We start from the raw sequence: 21,692 nt of genomic DNA on the forward strand, positions 1-21,692 counted from the left end.
AAGTGCAATCATCACTGAAGTTATTAGATCTTGTACCAAATCTTTACATATTTCTTTAAAACATTCCCACACAACCCTATATAACAGAAAAGACAGACCAGAAATCTGTTAGAGTTTTTGAAAATCACTTTTAAAAGAAAAAAATTCCATTTCTTGCATGATCTTGCATGAGTATTCTATCTGCCTAATGCTTTCAACATATTTTCTTCCTCTTCCTCTTCACATGCGTGACTTATCTGTGATGTTTAAGTGATTTTACAACAGTGCAGACATACATAAAAAAGACTTAGTCAACAACAGGATTGTTTCTTTGAACAATACAGAGTTCAGGACACCTAAACAGTAAAAAATTACGGGTTGCAAAGTATCATAACTGCTAAGACCTGACTTGATTTATACATAATAATTTGACTTTTTGTGTACAACTGAACCAAATACATTCTGTATTTTATTGAGCAACATTGCAAAAAACCAAAATAAGAGGAGACATAACTATCTTCATACCATGGAAAACTAAATATTACACAGGTGTTAATTCTCAAAATTTGACTTACAAGTCAATTAAATTTCAATAAAAAGTTTTAGTGTAGTTTCATGAAACTGATTCTGAAATTATGTGTTAATGCAAAGTGGAAAAAATACGAAGATATTCTAGAAGAACCCAGCAGAAGAACTTGTTCTACCAGTAAGACCTAGCGTAAAGCAACATTAATTAAGGCAGTGTGGAACTGGCAGAAACATACAAAGCAACAGAAAAGAATTTAAAGCAGAGAAATATACTCTCACATGAGTGCACAAGTGATACATGACAGAGATGGCACTCCAACACAGTGAGTTCTGTACTGGCATTTTCAGTGAATGGTGCTGGGAAAATAAATGTGCAAAAATCGAGACAGCCAAATGGGAGGGGAAAAAGTGAAATTAGACTCACAGCTCACACCAAACACAAAAATCAATTACAGGTAGATTAAATACAAACATAAAAGATAAAATTCCAAATTTTTAGAAGATAAGATGAGAATATGAAAGGGAAGAATGAATGCTGTAACACAAAAGACGCTAACTTGAAAAAAAGAAAACTGAGAAATTCAACAGCATTAAAATCTAAAATTCCATTTACAAGAACACAGTATAAAAAGAGTGGAAAAACAATATATTTGCAATATATACAACTACCAAATGATGGCTGAGATACAAAATATATAAAGAACTCCTGGAAACAAACAAGAATGAAACGCAAAAAGCCAAAAGAAAAATGGTTAAGAGATGTAAGAAGCACTTCAACAAGGCAAAACTAAGATATAAACAGAAAGGGGACAAACCATAAGAGACTCTTAAATGCAGAGAACAAACGGAGGGGTGCTGGCAGGGTGTTGGGTGCAGGGATGGGCTATATGGGCGAGGAGCACTGAGAAGGGCACTTGTTGGGATGAGCACTGGGTGTTATATGTAAGTGATGAATCACTAAATTTTACTCCTGAAACCAATACTACACTATAGGTTAATTAACTTGAATTAAAAATTTTTTTAAATAGTAATAATAATAAAATAAATTAAAATAAATTAAAAATGAAAAAATAAAAATATATTTTAAAAAATAAGCAAGCACTTCAACAAAGAGTACATCTAAGTGGCTAATACACATATAAAAAGGTGTTAAATCACATTAATAATCATGAAAAAATTAAAACAAAATGAGAAAATACTACACACTCATCAGATTGGCAGAAAATCTGTAACACTGACATCACCAAAATGTTAGAGAGAACAAATGCCAGACATCGCTGGTGGGAATGTAAACAGTTACAATCACTTTATAACACTTTGGTTAAATCTAGTAAAACAGAAATTATGCTTAACCCATGACCCATATATTTCATTTCTAGGTATACACTGACAGGAACTCTTGCATATGTACATCAAGTCATATGCACAGCAACATTCAGAGCATCACTTATCATAATAGTTCCAAGCTGAAAACAACCCCAATGTTTATCAACAATAGAATGCACAGTGACAGGAGCACCTGGATGGCTCAGTCAGTTAAGTGTCCAACTTCAGTTCAGGTCATGATCTCACAGTTCCAAGTTCGAGTCCCGAGTCGGGCTCTGTGCGGACAGCTCAGAACCTGGAGCCTGCTTCAAATTCTGTGTCTCCCTCTCTCTCTGCCCCTCCCTCACTTGTGTTCTCTCTCTCTCTCCCTCTCTCAAAAATAAATAAATAAACTTTAAAAAAAAAAAAAGAATGCACAGTATGGTTCAAAACTTGGGCAAAAGTGGATCATTTGGGAATACATATATCTATAAATAAAAAACAAAGAGATAATTATGATAGGGGTCAAGGTACTGTTACCTTTGGCCGTAAGAAAGAAGGTAGTGAAAGAGGTACTGACGTGGTGGAAAGTGGGTCTGAGCCTTTTGGGGTGCCAACAATGTTCTATTTCTTGACTTGAATGGCAGTTACAATAGGATTAAGTATTTCTTGCCTCTAAACATGGTGTATGCACATCTTAAAATAAAACATGCTGTTAAAAATTCTCATGATGAGCATTAGCTGCATAAATACTCCTTCTTTATCACTAGAAGTTTTCTCTGCTATACAAAACACTAAAATCAACAGAAAACAGAGGATAGTTGTTAGTAATTAGCTGTGTGACCTTGGGTAGGCTACTTCGGTTACAGGGTCTCACTGTACTACTAACTAAAATAATTGATTTAAATCTATCTCTGAGATTCTTTCAAGCACTAAAATTCTTGGCTTCTCATTATCTCCCATCACTTAGGTCAACACTATCAGGGCCCTGATTAAATCTCATGTTTATTCTCTCCACTCTTCATTGTACGGCAAAGTGGAAAAAGTTGCATATGCAATATCAAATACATGTATGTGCAAACATAATATTATTTCACTATTATGTAAAGAACAATAATCAGCCAAACTGTGACCCTGATCTCTACTGTCTTGTCAGCCTAAAAGAGTGCTAGGAATGTAAATAGCTGCTGACTGATAAATAAGTTTTTAAAACTCAAATATGCAATGGTCACTCTGTCTGACAGCTGAAAAGGTGCTAAGAGAAATACAACATGCATTATATTTTACTTTTATTAAGACCACTGTCCATTCAAGTGTAGTCAACATACTGAGATGTTAGCTAATGCCTATACTTGCTCTGTTCATTTTCTCAGACTATTTAAGAATGCTAGTGAAATCCAAAAAGTGAACCGGTATTTCTTAAATGAATTCATTCAAACACAATTTGGGTGACATAAAAGCCCTGCGTAATTGTCATTAATGATACAATACGTTCCCCTCAGAGAGAGCATAATTCTGTCAACTTTGTAGCGTGAAAAATATGTACATAAATGTCAGATATGGACCTTAAGAAATGAATTCATTTGGGGGCTCCTGGGTGTCTCCGTCAGTTAAGTGTCTGACTCTTGGTTTTGGTTCAGGTCATGATTTCACGGTTTCATGGGTTTGAGCCCCACTTCAGGCTCTACGTGGTCAATGTGGAGCCTGCTTGGGATTCTCTTTCTCCCTCTCTCTCTGCCCCTCCCCCACTCACACTGTCTCTCTTTTTCTCTCTCTCTCTCTCAATAAATAAATAAACTTAAGAAAATAAATGAATGCATTTTTAGTGGCACATATAAGGCTGATGAATTTGTACCCCAAAAGGAGTGAAACAATGTTAACTGCAAGGGAGAATGAGAAGACTATGGAAAAAGGAATATGGAGTGGAGAATTCTCATCAAATTACAGGGATTTCTTTTCTACTCAGTAAGAAAAACAATTATCATTTTAAATCAAAACTGAATTTTCCCAAAGCTTATCATTCATCTTTTCAAGCGATTTAAGTGAAAATTCTATTAGATGGTTAATCAAAACAGTGGCATGTTAATTCCACACTTCTTTGTGGAAAGCATTAGTTACAATGAAAGCATCAACTATGATGATATGCAATATTTAACAAATTGTGGTTTATTGTTATGTTGTTTTTCACCATCTGCTTAATGAAAGCTTCTCCTGTAGTTTAACTTACTATCATCTTATTAAGATTCCCATCACTTGCTTAATCCCTAGAAAAGCTATTTGTGTATATTTAATTTATTGACAATATCTAGAGAACCTAACTCTATCTATATTAATTAGTTCCTTTTCTACTAGACAAGGTCAACATTCTAAGCCAGAGACTTAGACACAAAATCTTTGTAACTGTTAGTATGATTTCTATGTCTGAATAACTTTTTCTCCAAAGACAGTACTCAATTCCAATACACCATCATTTCTAGCCTGAATCCCTGCAAATGCCTATCTGGACATCCTGTGTCTACTGTAGTCTTCTTGTAAACCATTCTCTATGTGTCAGCCAAGTGATTCTTTTAAAAAAAAAAAAAAAAAGATCACATTATTACTCAGATGAAAATCCTCAACTTGACACAAAGCAAAATCCTTCACACAGTCTGTAAATCACCTATTACATAACACCACCCTTCCCCCTCCCTCTGTCACTACATACCAGCCACACTAAGTATGGAAATGTCTTCACTCTTCGCTTTGCTTGGCTAACTACAGCCAAGTTCAGCTTTGGCTGAGCTCCTTCAGTTCTCAAATGCTACAGACGTCATCATGAGTCTCCAGCTTCAATCAAACCTCCATTTTGAAGTACTCCTTATATTCCATTCACAGAATTTAATTTGTAATCACATACTGATCTAAGTTGCTATTTCTTTCTACACAATGTAAACTCCATTAGGACATGAACTGTCTATTTTACTTACCACTATATTCTAATTTCAAGAACAGTGACAATCACAGTGGCTGGTGTTCAGTTAATATTGGTTGAATTAGTGAACACTGATTATCATCATTAGAAAATAAACAACCATAGCTATGCATTCAAACCCAGCAGTAAACACATACATTTGGGGGGGGGGGGGGGTTGTGACATTACTAATGAAGTAGATGCAGAAATGAGAAGGGGAAAATAAATCTATATACAGAGATTAGGGATTTGTGTCTGACTTAAGCTTATAAAGCTGATAAACAAATGCTTTAGCCAATTATTAATTTTTACACAAAAAAGTTGAAATTGGGAAACAAATATTAATCACAATTTATCTCTTTTGAGGGAATTTACTAAGTTTATAATGCAGAGAAAGCCCACTGATGACACATAAATCCTACAAGAACTAGAAATCTACCAATTGTTCATACTGTAGAAAAAGGAATACACCTCCATTTAAGATGAGAAATCTATAGAAAGCACTTAGACTTTATAAACCAAATATGAACCATGTTTAATTATAAAATATGTGTGTGCTTATCCAATCCTTCTCTAGGAATATGAAAAGGATCAGTTTCCTTTATTCGATGCAATTTTAACACTGTTCTACAATAGAAAATCTGTCTTTTCAGCAATTTCTTTTTGGAATAATGGAAAAATTCAACCAGAGTAAACTCAGCATGTTACTGTAATCTACATTAAGAACATAAATAAATTATCTCTTCCAAACATTATGCTTTAATTCAAAGTGACATTTTTAGAGCACTCACTTGGGAGGAAAAAAATACTAAAGGGAATAAATGTCATGCAATTTTTTTAACTGTATAGTCATATAAGGAAAACAGATGTCAGAAAAAACCTTTTTTACAACTGTTATATTTGTCTAATCACATATATATGTACACACACACATATTTAATTTCTACCATAAAAATGAAAAAACCGAAAGCTTCTAAACTGCCAACCCAAGAAGTATGTTCAAGTCGGTAACATGGAAAGTTAGTGTTTCGTGATTATATCATTCAGACGTTTCTAAGACATCAAACATTCTTACATAAGTTAGAATGTTTTTAATATATGTTTTAAATAATCATAAAGACTCTCATTTAATAACCACAGAATTTACATTTTGTTCCTTTAAAATTACAATGTTTATAATCTTTTACCCTAACTTTTCATAATAACACATTTACATTTGGTTAAAGGTTATTTTAAAAAATCCTAAAAATGATCATGTCATGCAGACAGAGGATATTTGTTGCACAACTTAGAAACTTATATTTAGTGTGAGCGGTTTTTGAAATTGTTTAATAATATTATATATGAGTGGATACTAAAGCATCTGTAACAACATAGCATACATTAACAGTCTTTTGACTACTCAGAGGTCATCATTATTTCTAAATTTAGCTATATGTTATACCAGTATAGAAAACATCATCCTAAATTTGGACTTATCAAAATTCTGGGGAAAGATAATGATGCTTATCTGAAAGTCTGAAATGAAAATAATTACTGGTCTAGTGATTTTCAGAAACAAGAATCTTTAGTATTAACTCTCACATGACAGCTTAATACATGAAAGCATATAACTCAAGGTCACTATATTAGCAACATATTAGAAAAATTTTGCATTTGTGCTTACTTTCTATAATCATTAATGTCTTTTCTAAATATAAAAAATTACATGTTCATACAAGGGAAAGGAAGCAAAAATAATATAAAAACAGGAAGGGGAACAAAACGTAAGAGACTTTTAAATATGGAAAACATGCACTATATGCTAACTAACTGGATGTAAATTTTAAAAACATTAAATTAAAATATTGTGGATTAAAGAAATTACATGTTCATTATAAAAGACCTATAAGATTTAGAAATGCATAATATAAAAAGTGAAAGTACTCGGTAATTTCACGACCTAGAGACAATGACTATGTACCATATAGCATTTATTCTTCCACACCTTAATTTTAACATGTAATTGTGGAATTTTTAGTATCTATAAAAATACATAATATTTGAGTTATCAAATAGAAGACTAAAACTGACAGCCCTGAATCTTTTAATAACTTTTTAAGAAACAGAATATAACCAAAATGACTGACGCTCCCAGGAGACTCTTCTCTGTATGCTCCACACAGGCACAAAAATATAGACAGACCAATGGATAGAGAGACAGACAGAAAGATCCATACATCCAAGTTCACTTAAGAATGTTCATAGTAAAACAGCACAAGTTCTCCTAAACAACTTGACCTCCTCTGAGATGTCCACTACTGTAAAGTTTTTCTAATTCTCTTATTTTTAGGTACCCTAAATAAGACACTGCTCAACTTTCTCTATTTTCAGGCTTTATAGAAAAGGTAATTTTTCATCTGTGACTTGTCTTTCTCAGAATATTTCAGAGATTCATTCATATTGATTCCTATAGCTTTAGTCCATTCATTTTCATTACTGTCTGAAAATACCTCTGTTTGCAAATCTGTCACAATTTATGTATTCATTGAAACATGTGATCTTTAAAGTTATCTGCTATTATGAACAAAATAATAGGAGTTCATGTGTCCTAGTATAGAAGTGCGCAAGCTTCACCAGAGTACACAGATAGAAGTGAAACTAGTATCAAGTACTGGGTTATACTTTCCTCTTGAAACAATGACAGACTGTTCCAAAGTAGTTACATTTTATACACGCTTCAGTAGTAAGAATTCCATTTGCTCCATATCAACTCCAACATCTGAGGTCATCAGATTTTTTTAAATGTTTGCCAGTCTAATGGGTAGAAAATAGTTTCTCAGGGCATTTTGTATTTTTTCTTTCTTCTACTCAATTCATCAGTTCAAAAAGCTCCCCTATATCCTTCACTTTCATTGCAATAAGGCTGAGAATTTTATTATCCATTTTACAAATGAAGAAAAGCAGATGTATGCATTTTTTTTTGTTATTTAAAGAAAGTTTTAAAAAATCCCAACAAATAGATTGTAAGGGCGCCTGGGTGGCTCAGTCGGTTAAGCAACCAACTTCAGCTCAGGTCATGATCTCATGGTTCATGGGTTCGAACCACGCATCAGGCTCTGTGCTGACAGCTCAGAGCCTGGAGCCTGCTTTGGACTCTGTCTCCCTCTCTCTCTGCCCCTCCCCTACTCATGTTCTGTCTCTCTCTATCTCTCAAAAATAAACATTGAAAAAAAATTTTTTAAAAAGAAACACATATAGATAAGAGGCTTAGAGATACACACACACCTTTTGGGGGGGGGGGGGGGGGGAGAGGTGGAAAAAAAGCCACAAGCTTAGTCCAGAAAGAGAACTTGAGAGTTATAAGAAAGGAATAATTCTGGGAAGCTGACCAAACTGGGGAGCTCAGGTAGGGCACCATTTAGGGATTTTTAGGAAACAGCAATGGTGAATGATTTGCTGGTGACTATGGTCAGACCTTATTAGGCAGAAGCAGGAACCAGTGAAACAAAGGTGATTATTACTAACAAGGACCTCATTTTGGACCCCAGCCCAGGATAGCAGAGGAATCTTGGTTTACCACTTGCTTGTTGCACAATGAAGATGGGCTGTATTGTACCTCTTAGCATACTTGCCATCTGACATTATCTTGAAATAATGGGTTTGTGAATGTTTTTAGAAAGATATCCAGGTGAAGTAGAAAAGGGATTGGGACTGGGACTGGGATTGGGCAACCCTAGGATCACCAAATACATCTTTATGACCCAGACCAAGCCATGTAACTTCTGTGTCCGTTACCTTCATCTGCTGTGCATGGCAGAATTAGAGAAAGACCAAATGAAAATGAGTATGGCAACGCATTCTGTAAAATGTAAACTGCTTTACTAACATAAAAAATTAGTGATACTGTTAATGCTGATAATGTTCAAACCTCTATATCTATGTTACAAAATTTATAATTTTAAAAGTCAGAAAGTTGATTAAAGCTGCAATTAAAATAGAAAAGTTTAAAAATTGTTAAGAGATCTCAACAGTAGTCAATATTCTGTCCCTAATTCGATGACTGTTCCTACTTTATATTTATGTGTTTATATGTGTAAGCTTTGTTTTTTTTTTCTTTTACTCCTTGATAACCTGCCGTGTGTGTGCATGTATATATGTGCACTCCCATTTTCATAATATTGGGTGCTCTTCCTCTTTCTTACTGATTCATAGGATACTTTGTAACATATATCACAAATACTTTCTATCCATTGCATGTTCAGTCTCTTAATTTCTTTTGATGGCTACAAGTTCTTATTTTAATGAAGTAAAATTTATCAACCTTTTACTTTATGGTTACTGCTTTCCATACTATGTTTAAGGAATCTTAAACACCAAAGTCACCTAAAAGGATGAGTGATAATGGCTCCTGGCTGACACACTGGGCTGGATATGTGTCTGCTCACTCCAGCCAGAAGAGGAAATCTCATGACCCACAGGGTACTGAACAGAGTACACGGAAGGGCCTTTCCTCCATAATAGGGAATAAATAGCACTAGACTGAGCACGTGAGTACTTGCTTGCTTCCTCTTATGTATCTGCCACCATCATCATGAAAATATGCCTGGAATAGTTTACAGGATGAGAAGCAAGTGGAGAAAAGGCTAATCACATTCAGGGATCTATCTATCCAAGAGCCAGTCTACACCAGCTATAAGAGCGAGCCCAGCCAAGACCAGCAGAGCTGCCTTGCATACACATCTCACCCTGTGACCAACAAACTTACTTTTACATGTTATTAAAATATGTGTGGTTGTTTGTTTCACAGACTTATTGTGGCAGTATATATACACATTCCTATCATAAAGAAGATTTTGGGTCCTAAGGTGACCACAGAGCTTTGCAGTATTTCAATATCAAATGGTCTACTGCCATCTAAAATTAAGAAGGCTCAGTCGGTTAGGTGTCTGACTTCGGTAGGGGTCATGATCTCACGGTCTGTGAGTTCGAGCCCTGCGTCAGGCTCTGTGCTGACAGCTCAGAGCCTGGAACCTGCTTCAGATTCTGTGTCTCCCTCTCTCTCTGCCCCTCCCCGACTCACGTTCTCTCTCTCTCTCTCTCTCTCTCTCTCTCTCTCTCTCTCTCTCTCTCTCTCAAAAATAAACATTAAGGCTAAACACTTAAAAATGTACACTTAAAAACGATAAAGATAGTAAATGGTATTGTGTATTCTAACCCAATAAAAAATGGAAAGGATCTTTCCAGTACATAATGCCAGGCTTTAATCCAACGATGGCACTAAAAAGTCCCCAATCCAGGCCCTCTCCTATTCTCTGGCATCTTTTCTTACCATTTCATTACCTGTACGCCATTTTCTAAAGACCGTGATCTACCTATAGCTCCTTACATACATGCTGCTGTTTCTGCTCTCTGATGCTCTTTTCCCACTTTCCCCTCTTCACAGAGGCATGCTTCCTTCTCCTGCTCTCCCATGGGTAACTCCTGACACATTCTTTAGGTGGGTAATACCGCTCCTACAGGAAACCTTCCATCGCTGCCCCTACTGGGATACATGATATTTCTATTCTCCCAAAATACCTACTACCATTGTTCTTGGAGCACTGCACTCTAGTTAAATGTACGTGCTTGCCTCTCGCAACTCAGCGGTGCTCCTCAAGAAACGATAACTTGCTGTCTGCTCATCTTCTGTTCATGATACCTAAGGACCCGGCACATAAAAAGTGTTGAATGAACTTTTGTTTTATGAATACACCTATAAGCAAATAAACATACAAGCCAACCAGTCACATTCTCTTCCCAAGACAGACAGGAGCTCTGCTTTCTAGTTTTTTCTATACTTTTTCCTCACCAATGAGGAAAGCACCCTGGAGAAGGAGCTCACTAACTGATAGAAAAATGCCTTTGATTTAAGAAGGTAGCAAGTAGAGAAGTAGTTTCTAAACGAAGATACTTAGTGACAGTTATGAAAAAAATTTATACAGGGGTGCTGGGTGGCTCAGTCGGTTGAGTGGCCGACTTCGGCTCGGGTCATGATCTCACGGTCCATGAGTTCGAGCCCCGCATCAGGCTCTGTGCTGACAGCTCGAAGCCTGGAGCCTGTTTCAGATTCTGTGTCTCCCTCTCTCTGACCCTCCCCTGTTCATGCTCTGTCTCTCTCTGTCTCAAAAATAAATAAACGTTAAAAAAAAAAATTTTTTTTTTTTAATTTATACAATAGTAGAGCTCTTCAGAAGTGCTCTGAATCAGGGCACCTGGAGGGCTCAGTCGGTTGAGCGGCCCAGTTCAGGTCATGATCTCACTATTTGTGAGTTCAAGCCCCACATTGGGCTCTGTGCTGACAGCTCAGAGCCTGAAGCCTGCTTCAGATTCTGTGTCTCTCTCTCCCTACTCTCCCCCACTCACACTCTGTATGTCTCTCTCTCTCTCTCTCTCTCTCTCTCTCTCTCTCTCTCTCTCAAAAATAAATAAATAATTAAAAAAAAATTTTTTAATAAGTGCTCTGAATCACACAATACCACATGGCTCCAAATAAATTTTTTGTCTGTTATGGGGCTTACTATTAAAAGTAAGAAAAGGCTGGGGCACCTGGGTGGCTCCGTCGGTTGAGCGTCCGACTTCAGCTTAGGTCACAATCCCACAGCTCGTGAGTTCAAGCCCCGCGTCGGGCTCTGTGCTGACAGCTGAGAGCCTGGAGACTGCTTCAGGTTCTGTGTCTCCCTCTCTGTCTGCCCCTTCCCACTTGTACTCTGTCTCTCTCTCTCAAAAACAAGTAAACATTAAAAAAAAAAAAAAAAAAGTAAGAAAAGGCCAAGGAATCTGGACCCGTAGCAGACCACGCAGAAAACACTAAAATGTAACACCAGTGAGGAGATTTCCTTATCGACAATTTAGCATAATGGTCAAAAGAATTTAAGTAAAAGTGCTAAAAACAATTTCAAGAAAAGACAGAACTGCTTCCCACAGTGATGCTATATTCAGTGATATACTAGAGTTTATATTTTATGTCCAAATTCTTACTTGCTGTTGAAAAGGCCACTTTGTAAGAACATAAATACATGAAGTAGAAAAAAAATCATTTGAATTTGGTTAAGGGGGTGATGAAATGGCAACTCCTGTGACTTAATTACATTTGGTTCATCTTTTTTAAATGAATCTTTAACAGGGGAACTGCAAGATGTTCAAAACTATAGAACAATGAAGGTAAATAAAATTCCCTAGCTGACTTAGGAAATGACTTCCCATTAATTAAAGACCTGTACAAACGGAACGCTCTTTGTCTTCATTATTCTCCTAACTCCTTTTCTTTGTCTTTAATGTTCTACAAATCTAGGAAAGAATAACTGTATCTGAGAATACCACTGTTTTCCTATTTTAGAAAAAATAATAATTAGTTCATAATATCTTTCAGACTTTGGGTTTTACCTTGACTTTTAAATGTAGTAAACATGGGACATATGAGAAAATAATTCCTAATTAAAGAGAACTACTCAGAAAAACAAAACAAGTATCTGTATTTCCTGAAAATCTTATAATGGATCCATGTTAAAATATTACTTTAAATAAAAGTGACAAAAGGTTTCTTATATATTTTTCTGCAAATATTTGAAATTATCATGCATATATCATTATTTTATGCAGCACCATATTTTTAATAATTAATGTTTAGAAGTGATATAAAATAATCTCCTGAAGATAACGGGGAAGAAAATGGACCTGACCTAAGTAAGTTTGGAAAATGGTATTTTAACTTGATACTGTTAGGCTGAAGACAAAAAGAACTGTTTATAAACACTGGACTCTGGTTGGTATCTATATTTCTTAAGAAGAAAAGAGTTAATAATCATGGAACTCATGGGAATGCAAGCTGGTGCAGCCACTCTGGAAAACAGTATGGAGGTTCCTCAAAAAACTAAAAATAGAACTACCCTAAGACCCAGCAATTGCACTACTAGGCATTTATCCAGGGGATACAGGTGTGCTGTTGCAAAGGGACACATGCACCCCCATGTTTATAGCAGCACTATCAACGATAGCCAAAGTATGGAAAGAGCCAAAATGTCCATCGACGGGTGAATGGATAAAAAAGCTGTGGTATGGGGGCGCCTGGGAGGCTCAGTCAGTTAAGCGTCCGACTTCGGCTCACGTCATGATCCCGCGGTCCATGGGTTCAAGCCCCATGACAGGCTCTGTGCTGACAGCTCAGAGCCTGGAGCCTGTTTCAGATTCTGTGTCTCCCTCTTTCTCTGACCCTCCCCTGTTCATGCTCTCTGTCTCAAAAATAAATAAATGTTAAAAAAAAAAAAAAAAAGATGTGGTATGTATATACAATGGAGTATTACTCGGCAATCAAAAAGAATGAAATCTTGCCATTTGCAACTACGTGGATGGAACTGAAGGGTATAATGCTAAGTAAAATTAGTCAGAGAAAGACAAAAATCATATGACTTCACTCGTATGAGGACTTTAAGAGACAAAACAGATGAACACAAGGGAAGGGAAACAAAAATAATATAAGAAGAGGGAAGGGGACAAAAGAGACTCATAAATGTGGAGAACAAACTGAGGGTTACTGGAGAGGATGTGGGAGGGGAGATGGGCTAAATGGGTAAGGGGCAATAAGGAATCTACTCCTGAAATCACTGTTTCATTATATGCTAACTAATTTGGATGTAAATTTTAAAAAATAAAAAATTAAATTTAAAAAAAATCATGGAACTCATTTGCAGGTGTACTTTTTGAACAGACAAATGAAGTGTAGATAATGGGAGCCAGGTTTCTCATGGTCTGGGAAAGTATTTACAAACAAGCAAGAGAAAAAGGCTGGAATGAATCCCATGGTGCTGGATTACAGTTGGAGACAGCACTGTGAACTCATTTGCTTTATTACATATGCAAACAGCTACATACAGAAATAATTAGAGATGTGTATATCCGTGAGTTAGTATACATGAGTATCTTTTTTTAAAAAGGCTGGCAACTGACAGGGTCTAGAAAACTAACACCCCAGTAGCAGCAAGTATACCTACAGCCCACAGCTTGGTTGCTAAACACAATTTGTCAACAACAAGAACCAGGGATACTAGGAGAAATAGCTGAGCTGGAAAAATTTTAAGACTGGGACAGGAAAGCACCTTTTAGTGACAGAAAGTAAGGAAGTACTTAAGAAAAGACAGAGAGCGATGTGGCGCCTAGGTGGCTCAGTCAGTTGAGCATCCAACTCTTGATTTCAGCTCAGGCCATGATCCCAGCGTCGTGGGATCAAGCCCCATGTTAGGCACCAAGCTGAACGTGGAGCCTGCTTAAGATTCTCTCTCTCTCTTGTTCTTTCTTTCCCCCTGACCCTCTCCCCCACTCACTATCTCTAAAATAAAATTTAAAAATTAAAAAAAGAAATGAAAAGGAAAGACAGAGAGGAGGAAAAGAAAGAGATAAGCCATTTCAAAAGGACACATGAACCAACAAGAAAGAACTCCCAATGGCCAAAGCTGAAACACTGTGAGCAACAAAGAAATAAGGACAGAAATGGATTTAACCCAAAATATAAAACAAATATCCATGAGTCAATACTGATATAAATAAATGACTAAGCAAGAACTGCAAAATGAGGGAGAAGGAAAGACTGGTAGGTATTGCCTTACAGAAAATTCCAAATAATATATTTAGATACTTCTTCAAGGAGGGAGACCTTAATTTGCCTCTCCTTGAACATCAACTGAACTCAGCGACTAACTTCCAATGAAAAGGGAACAGAAATGGAAAAATAGTCACTCTACATGAGAGAAAGATGGCAGACACCACCATCAACAAGCAAATGATCAAAGTTAACCCCATCACTGACAAGTACGCCCTGATAGAAGACGGAAAGATACTCCACTTTTGTTGTATTCTTTATCAAAATCCATAACCATGGTGTAACCATGAGAAGACATCAGATAAGCCCTAATCTAGCACAACATACTTGACCAGTACTCCTGAAAAGAGTCAAAGCCATGGAAACAAAGACTACGGAAAAAATGGCGACAACAAAAAGCAGTGGCTACAAACTGTCAGAGCTTATGGAGATGGTGGCTCCACACAACAGGGCAGGCCAGGCTGGATCCAGAAACCACGAAAGGGCATGGGCGGAAAAACTGGTGATACGTGAACAAAGTGTGCGCTCTAGTTAACAATACTCTACCAATGTTAATTTGTTAGTTTTTACAAATGCACCATGGTTATGTAAGACGTTAACATTAGGGAATGCTGGGTGAAGGGTGAATGGAAATTCTCGGTACTTCCTTTGCAAATTTCCTGTAAATTATTCCAAAAAAGAAGTTTAAAAAGAAGATGATATAAAAATTCATGAAAGAAGAATAAAGAAAGTCATAGAGTTTTTTTAATGTAATTATATACGCTGTCATGCCACAAAACTTTAAAATTCAGAAGGAAAATGAACTATTTTAACACCAAAAAGGAAACGTATGTATTGGCACCATTCTCTGAAGCTTAAGAATTGGTTCCACCTTCCCCTACGCTGGCCTTCTGTTTTCTTTCTTTTTTTTTTTTTTTAATATTTTATGTTTTAATGTCTACTTTTGAGAGACAGAGAGAGAGAGAGTGCAAGGAGGGGAGAGGCAGAAAGACAGGGAGACACAGAATCTGACGCAGACTCCAGGCTCTGAGCTGTCAGCACAGAGCCAAACGCAGGGCTCAAACCCACAAACCACGAGATCACAACCTGAGCCAAAGTTGGATGTTCAATCGACTGAGCCACCCAGGCGACACTACGCTGGCTTTCTTTTAACGTTAACTTCATATTTAATTTGACAATGCATCCTGAGATATTCTGTGCTTAAAGCAAATGTATAGATGCTCTCTTCCATAGGGTCCCCTTCTCACCTAACTCCATTCTTACATGAACGATACCATACTAGACACTGTTCCTTGAGTTTGTTTTTGGAGGGTTGTTTTTCCTACTTAAAATAAATACAGGTGGGGGCAGGGGGGGTGGGGCGCCTGGGTGGCTCAGTCAGTGAGCATCTCACTCTTGATTTCAGCTCAGGTATGATCCCAGGGTCGTGGGATTGAGCCCTGCACTGGGCTCCACACTTGGCTTAAGCTTCTCTCCCTCTCTCCCTTTGCCCCTCTCCCCAACTCGTGCTCTCTCCTTCTCTAAAATTAAAAAAAATAAAAAAATTAAAAAAATATATATATATATACACACATATATATAACTTAGGGATAATTGTACAGCTTTTACTATCAGCTGTATAAAATGATGAAGAAATTCTTCAAAATGAATTGTGCTATGAAAATAGACAAAAAGACCTGGGGATGAGGAATAATTTCTTTATGCAAAAAATTAATTATACGTTCGTAAAAACAAAGAGTTCCATAAACGTTAGTTTAAAATATAAAGACTAAAACAAAAATATTCAAATTTAATGTGATGCTTCTGCTACTTTTTCAACAATGTTAAATGTGGGGAAAAGGTGCCTTATACCTTTTAAGTTACAAAGAAAACATCACCAGTTAGAGGCAATAAATATTTCCATGAACCTTACAAAGCAAGTAGGTAAATGGTAAATGTTTTTTGGATTAATAAAATACAGACTTGCTTACTGCCAAGGACCAGAATTTACAAGTATTTGAATCTTCAAAGACAGACATAAATAGATTTTTCTCCACACTTAGGTCACAAATCATATGCTAGGAGCATATTCAAAAATAACAGGCTTTTCCAGTTTATCTAGTTAAAAAGCAAAGAAATTGGGTGATGAAAATACATTTGCTAACAAGGTGTGTACGGGTGTGTGTGTGTAAACACTTTAGTAATACAGTAAAGAAAACTTGGAAAACACAAATACATTTCCATTCTTTGGCTAAATTAAAAATTTTACACTAGCATGATGTGGAAAACATATGTAACTGAATCTAGCCATATTTTAGCATTTGAGGCAAAGACAAAGGCTCTATTTGGTCTCACTGCATTCTAATTATAAAGCTCTATACAGAAGATGGTAAGAAAATGCAAAATACTATCCACTGAGGTTTTGTATGGTAGAGAACCTGTTTTGTGGAAAGGGACGTAGCAGTGTTTTTACATTCATGACTCTGTGAGGAATGCATGTGAGGGCGGTAATTCCACGCCTAAGTTTTAATACCGTATGATCTACCAATTCCACGTGTGAGTATAAACCCAAAAGAACTGAAAGCAGGTTTTGAGCTATTTATACACTCATGTTCACAGCAGCATTATTCAAAAAGCCACAAGGGAGAAGCAACCTGAAGTGTCCATTAAGAGAAAAAATGTGGTATATATATGTGGGGTAGTTTAAAAAGGTATATTTATAAAGGGGTAGCCTTAAAAAGGAAGGAAAATTTCGCAGAGGGATGCTACAATATGGATGAACCCTGGAGATATGATGCTAAGTGAAGTGAGCCAGTCACCAAAAGACAAGTATTGTATGATTCTACTTTTATGAGGTAGAGTGGTCAAATTCATAGAGACAGAAAGTAGAATGTGAGCTGCCTAGGGTTGAGGGAGATGGGGAATGAGAATCTACTGTTTAATGGATACAGAGTTTCAATTTTGCAGGAATAAAAAGAACTCTGGAATTTTAAAGTATTTTACCATAATTTTTTAAAACCAGAAGAAAAGGGGCGCCTGGGTGGCTCAGTCGGTTGGGCGGCCGACTTCGGCTTAGGTCGTGATCTCGTGGTCCATGAGTTCGAGCCCCGCATCGGGCTCTGTGCTGGCAGCTCAGAGCCTGGAGCCTATTTCAGATTCTGTGTCTCCCTCTCTCTCTCTGACTCTCCCCCGTTCATGCTCTGTCTCTGTCTCAAAAATAAATAAACGTTAAAAAAAATTTTTTTTAATAAAATAAAACCAGAAGAAAAAAAAAAGCTATCAGTTGATCAGAAATTGTTTGGACAGACAATAGCTAAAAAGTGGATGCGCTGACTGATAAGAATGAAGTCAACCACATCCCAGACCTGCTGAAGAAAACTACTGCAGATCCACAGAGACTCTAAACTCAGAAATAATCAGAAGTACCACAAAGGTCAATGGGGATCTAGATTTAGAGCAATCTTTAGGGTAATCCATCAATGCTGATGAGCCTACACCACTCAGACCCACACTAGAGCCCCCTCCACACCCTCACCTCTCGGCAGTGGAGCCATTAGGTCTGCACCCTAAAACCCAGGAGTGCCCCTCTTTTAAAAATAATGACAAGGGCTCCTGGGTGGCTCAGTCAGTTGGGCGGCCGACTTCAGCACAGGTCATGATCTCATGGTTCACGGGTTCCAGCCCTGCGTCGGGCTCTGTGCTGACAGCTCGGAGCCTAGAGCCTGCTTCGGAATCTGTGACTCCTCCTCTCTCTCTGTCCCCTTCCCAGTTCAGGCTCTGTCTCTGTCTCTCAAAAAATAAATAAACGTTAAAAAAAATTTTTCTAAATAATGACAATAATAATAATAAACACAAAATAATACTCATTCTCCAAATTAAATTGGAAAATGCAAATTCAAACAGCAGGAGGTTATTTTCCACCATAAGTTTAGGTAAAATAACACCATTATTTTAGTGGATGTGGAAAAACAGATCCTCCGCTATATTAGCACAGCCTTGATATGGAAGCTTTGTAGTTTCCACCAGATTTCAGATTATGAATATTCTTTGACTTGGCCATTTCACTTCTCCTTACCTACCACAGATAAATACTCATATATACACACGCGTTAGGAGGTTTATGGGAGCACTGCTTCTATAATAGCAAAGAGACGGACACAATTTAAATATAAAGCTATAGGGAAATGCTAGACAGTACGTTTATTCACTGGAATGCCATGACACGGGAGGTTATATTGTTGTTGTTGTTTATCATATACGCTGATCTACAAAGATGTCTACAGGTGAGGCCCTATATTCTACTGGTTAAGACACAAAATTCTAAAGCCACACTACAGCTCAATTCACATCCAGAATGTTAATCACTTTTTATAATTTTGGACAAGTTCTTTGACCTTCTTCGCTGGTGAACAATAATCTCGTATTTTACTGATTCTTAGAAACACATTTTCTCCCCACATTTAATATCTCTAAAATTAAGACATGTCTTCTTATAAACAGAATTTTAGATTCCCCATCATCAGCAACAACCTGTGTTAAAAATTAATGAGCTCAAAAACACTTATCTTAATCAAATGGTAACAGTGGGGATCCTCTCAAATACATATTTAAATATATCATAGTATAGAGCATTCTATTAATTTACCTAACAGGGCACTCTATTACTTTAGCTAACCAAAAAAAGCTTGGTTCTTGAAAATTTCTCACCGCTAAACTCTAGTCAATTAAAAGTTTTAAAAAATCATGTGCACAGATTTTTCCTTTCACAAAAATTATTTCTTCAAATATCCTCTAACACCTTCTATACCATTTCTCTCTGGGCAGTTAAGATAACATTTTAAAAACTAAGTTAAAATCCTAATAAGCCAGATCCACACAGCAACCACGATACAGTCTAGTGTGGTTTCTGTTGTATTTTATTATAGACTGTGTTTATTCAGTGGAATTACTATTCAACTAAAATATCATTGTCTATTCATCTCTGCTCCATAATTTCTCATGCATCCTTTAATATTTACTCAGCTCCTGTATGTGACAGGCATTGTCCTGGACTCTAGAGAAAACAAGTATATGTCTTTAAGGAGTTAACAGTCACTGGGGATACAAGGATGAATAACAGACTATCCACTTCTCAATTATCATGCAGTGTAGAAAAACAAGGGCAAATAAGTGGGCAATTATTACAGCATGTATTAGGTCCCTGTGACAGGAGAACTTGTAGATCTTACTACAGGTTGCTATGGAAATACCGGGAAGAAAAGCCTAACCTTGCAGAGATGCATCAAGGGAGTCAATTAGAGAAAAAAAGAGTTGAGAGCCGGACCTATAGGACAAGTATAAGTTAATTAGAGGAATGTATGGGGAATGAGGCTTCTAGACACAGGAAATGTCATGTAAAACCAAGAGATGAGAAAATTCATTAAGGAGTCAAGGAACCACAAAGAAACTATTTAGTAGACAGAGAGTTCAGAGGGCTAGCGGAAAGAGATGATACTATGTACTCTAACTTCTGTATCTATCCACTATTTTTTCAGCTATATTCAGTTTAAAATTTTTTTTAATGTTTATTTTTGCGAGAAAAAGAGAGGGAGAGAGAGACAGAGAATGTGCAGGGGAGGGGCAGAGGGGGAGGGAGACAGAATCTGAAGCAGGCTCCAGGCTTGGAGATGTCAGCACAGAGCCCGACGTGGGGCTTGAACTCACAAACCGTGAGATCATGACCTGAGCCAAAGTCGGACACTTAACCGACTGAGCCATCCAGGTACCCCATAAGCTATATTCGGTTTATATTGAAATTTTAAGTTTTAAAAACCTGTACATTTCTCTAAAGTATTTCTTACAACTATATGTGAATCTACCCTGTTAAAAATAAAAGTTTAATTGGGGCGCCTGGGTGGCTTAGTCTGTTGGGCGTCCAAAATCTGGCTCAGATCATGATCTCACAGTTTGTGAGTTCAAGCCCTGCGTTGGGCTCTGTGCTGACAGCTCAGAGCCTGGAGCCCGCTTCAGATTCTGGGTCTCTCTCTCTCTCTGCTCCTTCCCCGCTCATGCTCTGTCTCTCAAAAATGAATAAACATTAAAAAAATTAAAAAATAAAATAAAATTTTAATTTTAAAAAGCTAGACACAGGGTTCCAGTTATGACATATTTAAATTACAGGAATAAAAGGCATAAGGAAAAAAGGAATAATAATTTTGTAAAGGCATTAAGGAACACACACAAAAAAGCTAGTTAAGGATTTTTTTGAATTAAATTTTGGAGCACAGTATCAGTAAGAAAATATAATCCTTTGATTTCCCGATTCCAATAATTTTATAAGGGTGAGAAATTTAGGTAAGAAGTTGGTATTAATCAAAAAGTAAAAATCAACAACAGGAAAAATACAATGTTTCTCTATTTTTAAAAAGTAGTGATCTATTGTGAATGTTCTTCCAAAAGGAAGAAGTTAGGGAAAGTGAGTATGAGTGGTTTGATGGTATGGTGGAAAGTTTCAAATCCTGGATCTGTCAACCCCCCAGGTGGTTTTTTAACTTAAAATTTGTGACAACATTTGACCTTTTAGAAGTTTGTGTAAGAATATGAGATACAGGCATGAACATTAATAAAGCTAATCCAAGGGCCCATAAAATGATTCACAGAGATTTCCAGTTAATTTGACTCCTGTTCTGGGTACCTGGCACTAAGTTCAGCCATGTGCTGGGACCAGGTTTTGACTCTCTGGGAAGGCTGAGGATGACCAATTAAGACTGTGTTCACATCCAAGTGTACAGATCTATACTATCACAGTACATACTGCTCAACGACAAGACAGACGGAGTACACCCAGCCACGTGAGATGGTTCGCTGCACACATCCACATCAGGATACTGCTCTAGCCTTTTGCATATAAAAGACTGGGCCAAAGGAGAAAAGCAGAACTTGTAGACGTTTTATTAATGTGACCCTCTTGACATTGTCATCTGCAACTGAACACACACTGGCAAGAATTTTGAGGTCTGGGACTATAACACTGATCCCTGTCACAATATGGACTTGTGTTCATTTCACTTTTTTTTTAATTGGAGGTTAAGTTGACATAGAACAAACTACAATATATTGAAGTTATACAATTTAATAAGCTTTGACATAAGTTTATATGTATTTATCTGTGAAATCATCTCTACAATCAAGATCATGAATTAAAAACCACCACCCAGTTAAGACTTTGCAAATCTCTTCTTGTCCCTCCCCCACTTCCCACCCCATCCCATCCAGACACGCAATGGTCTCCTTTATGACAGTATACATTAATCTGAATATCCTAGAACTTTATATAAATGGAATCATATACTATGTGCT

At 36.8% G+C, this 21,692-nt stretch overlaps 1 protein-coding gene across 5 annotated transcripts in view; it reads right to left on the reverse strand.

The window, feature by feature from the left end:
• The window catches only part of DTWD2 (DTW domain containing 2), a 525,766-nt gene that overhangs the window by 435,344 nt on the left and 68,730 nt on the right, over positions 1–21,692 (reverse strand). Inside the window, exon 5 of one of the 5 annotated variants that reach the window (XM_053220014.1) lies at positions 11,330–18,137. The exons of 3 other annotated variants lie outside the window; for them this stretch is intronic. In XM_053220014.1, the coding sequence (XP_053075989.1) occupies positions 17,976–18,137 (162 nt within the window). In that variant the 3' untranslated portion in view covers positions 11,330–17,975. Of the gene's footprint in view, positions 1–11,328; positions 18,138–21,692 lie in introns of those variants that run through there. One more of the 5 variants, XM_053220022.1, reaches the window with a different exon arrangement.

Source organism: Acinonyx jubatus, chromosome A1 (assembly GCF_027475565.1).
Source record: "Acinonyx jubatus isolate Ajub_Pintada_27869175 chromosome A1, VMU_Ajub_asm_v1.0, whole genome shotgun sequence".
In the NCBI taxonomy this organism is placed as follows: Eukaryota; Metazoa; Chordata; class Mammalia; order Carnivora; family Felidae; genus Acinonyx; species Acinonyx jubatus.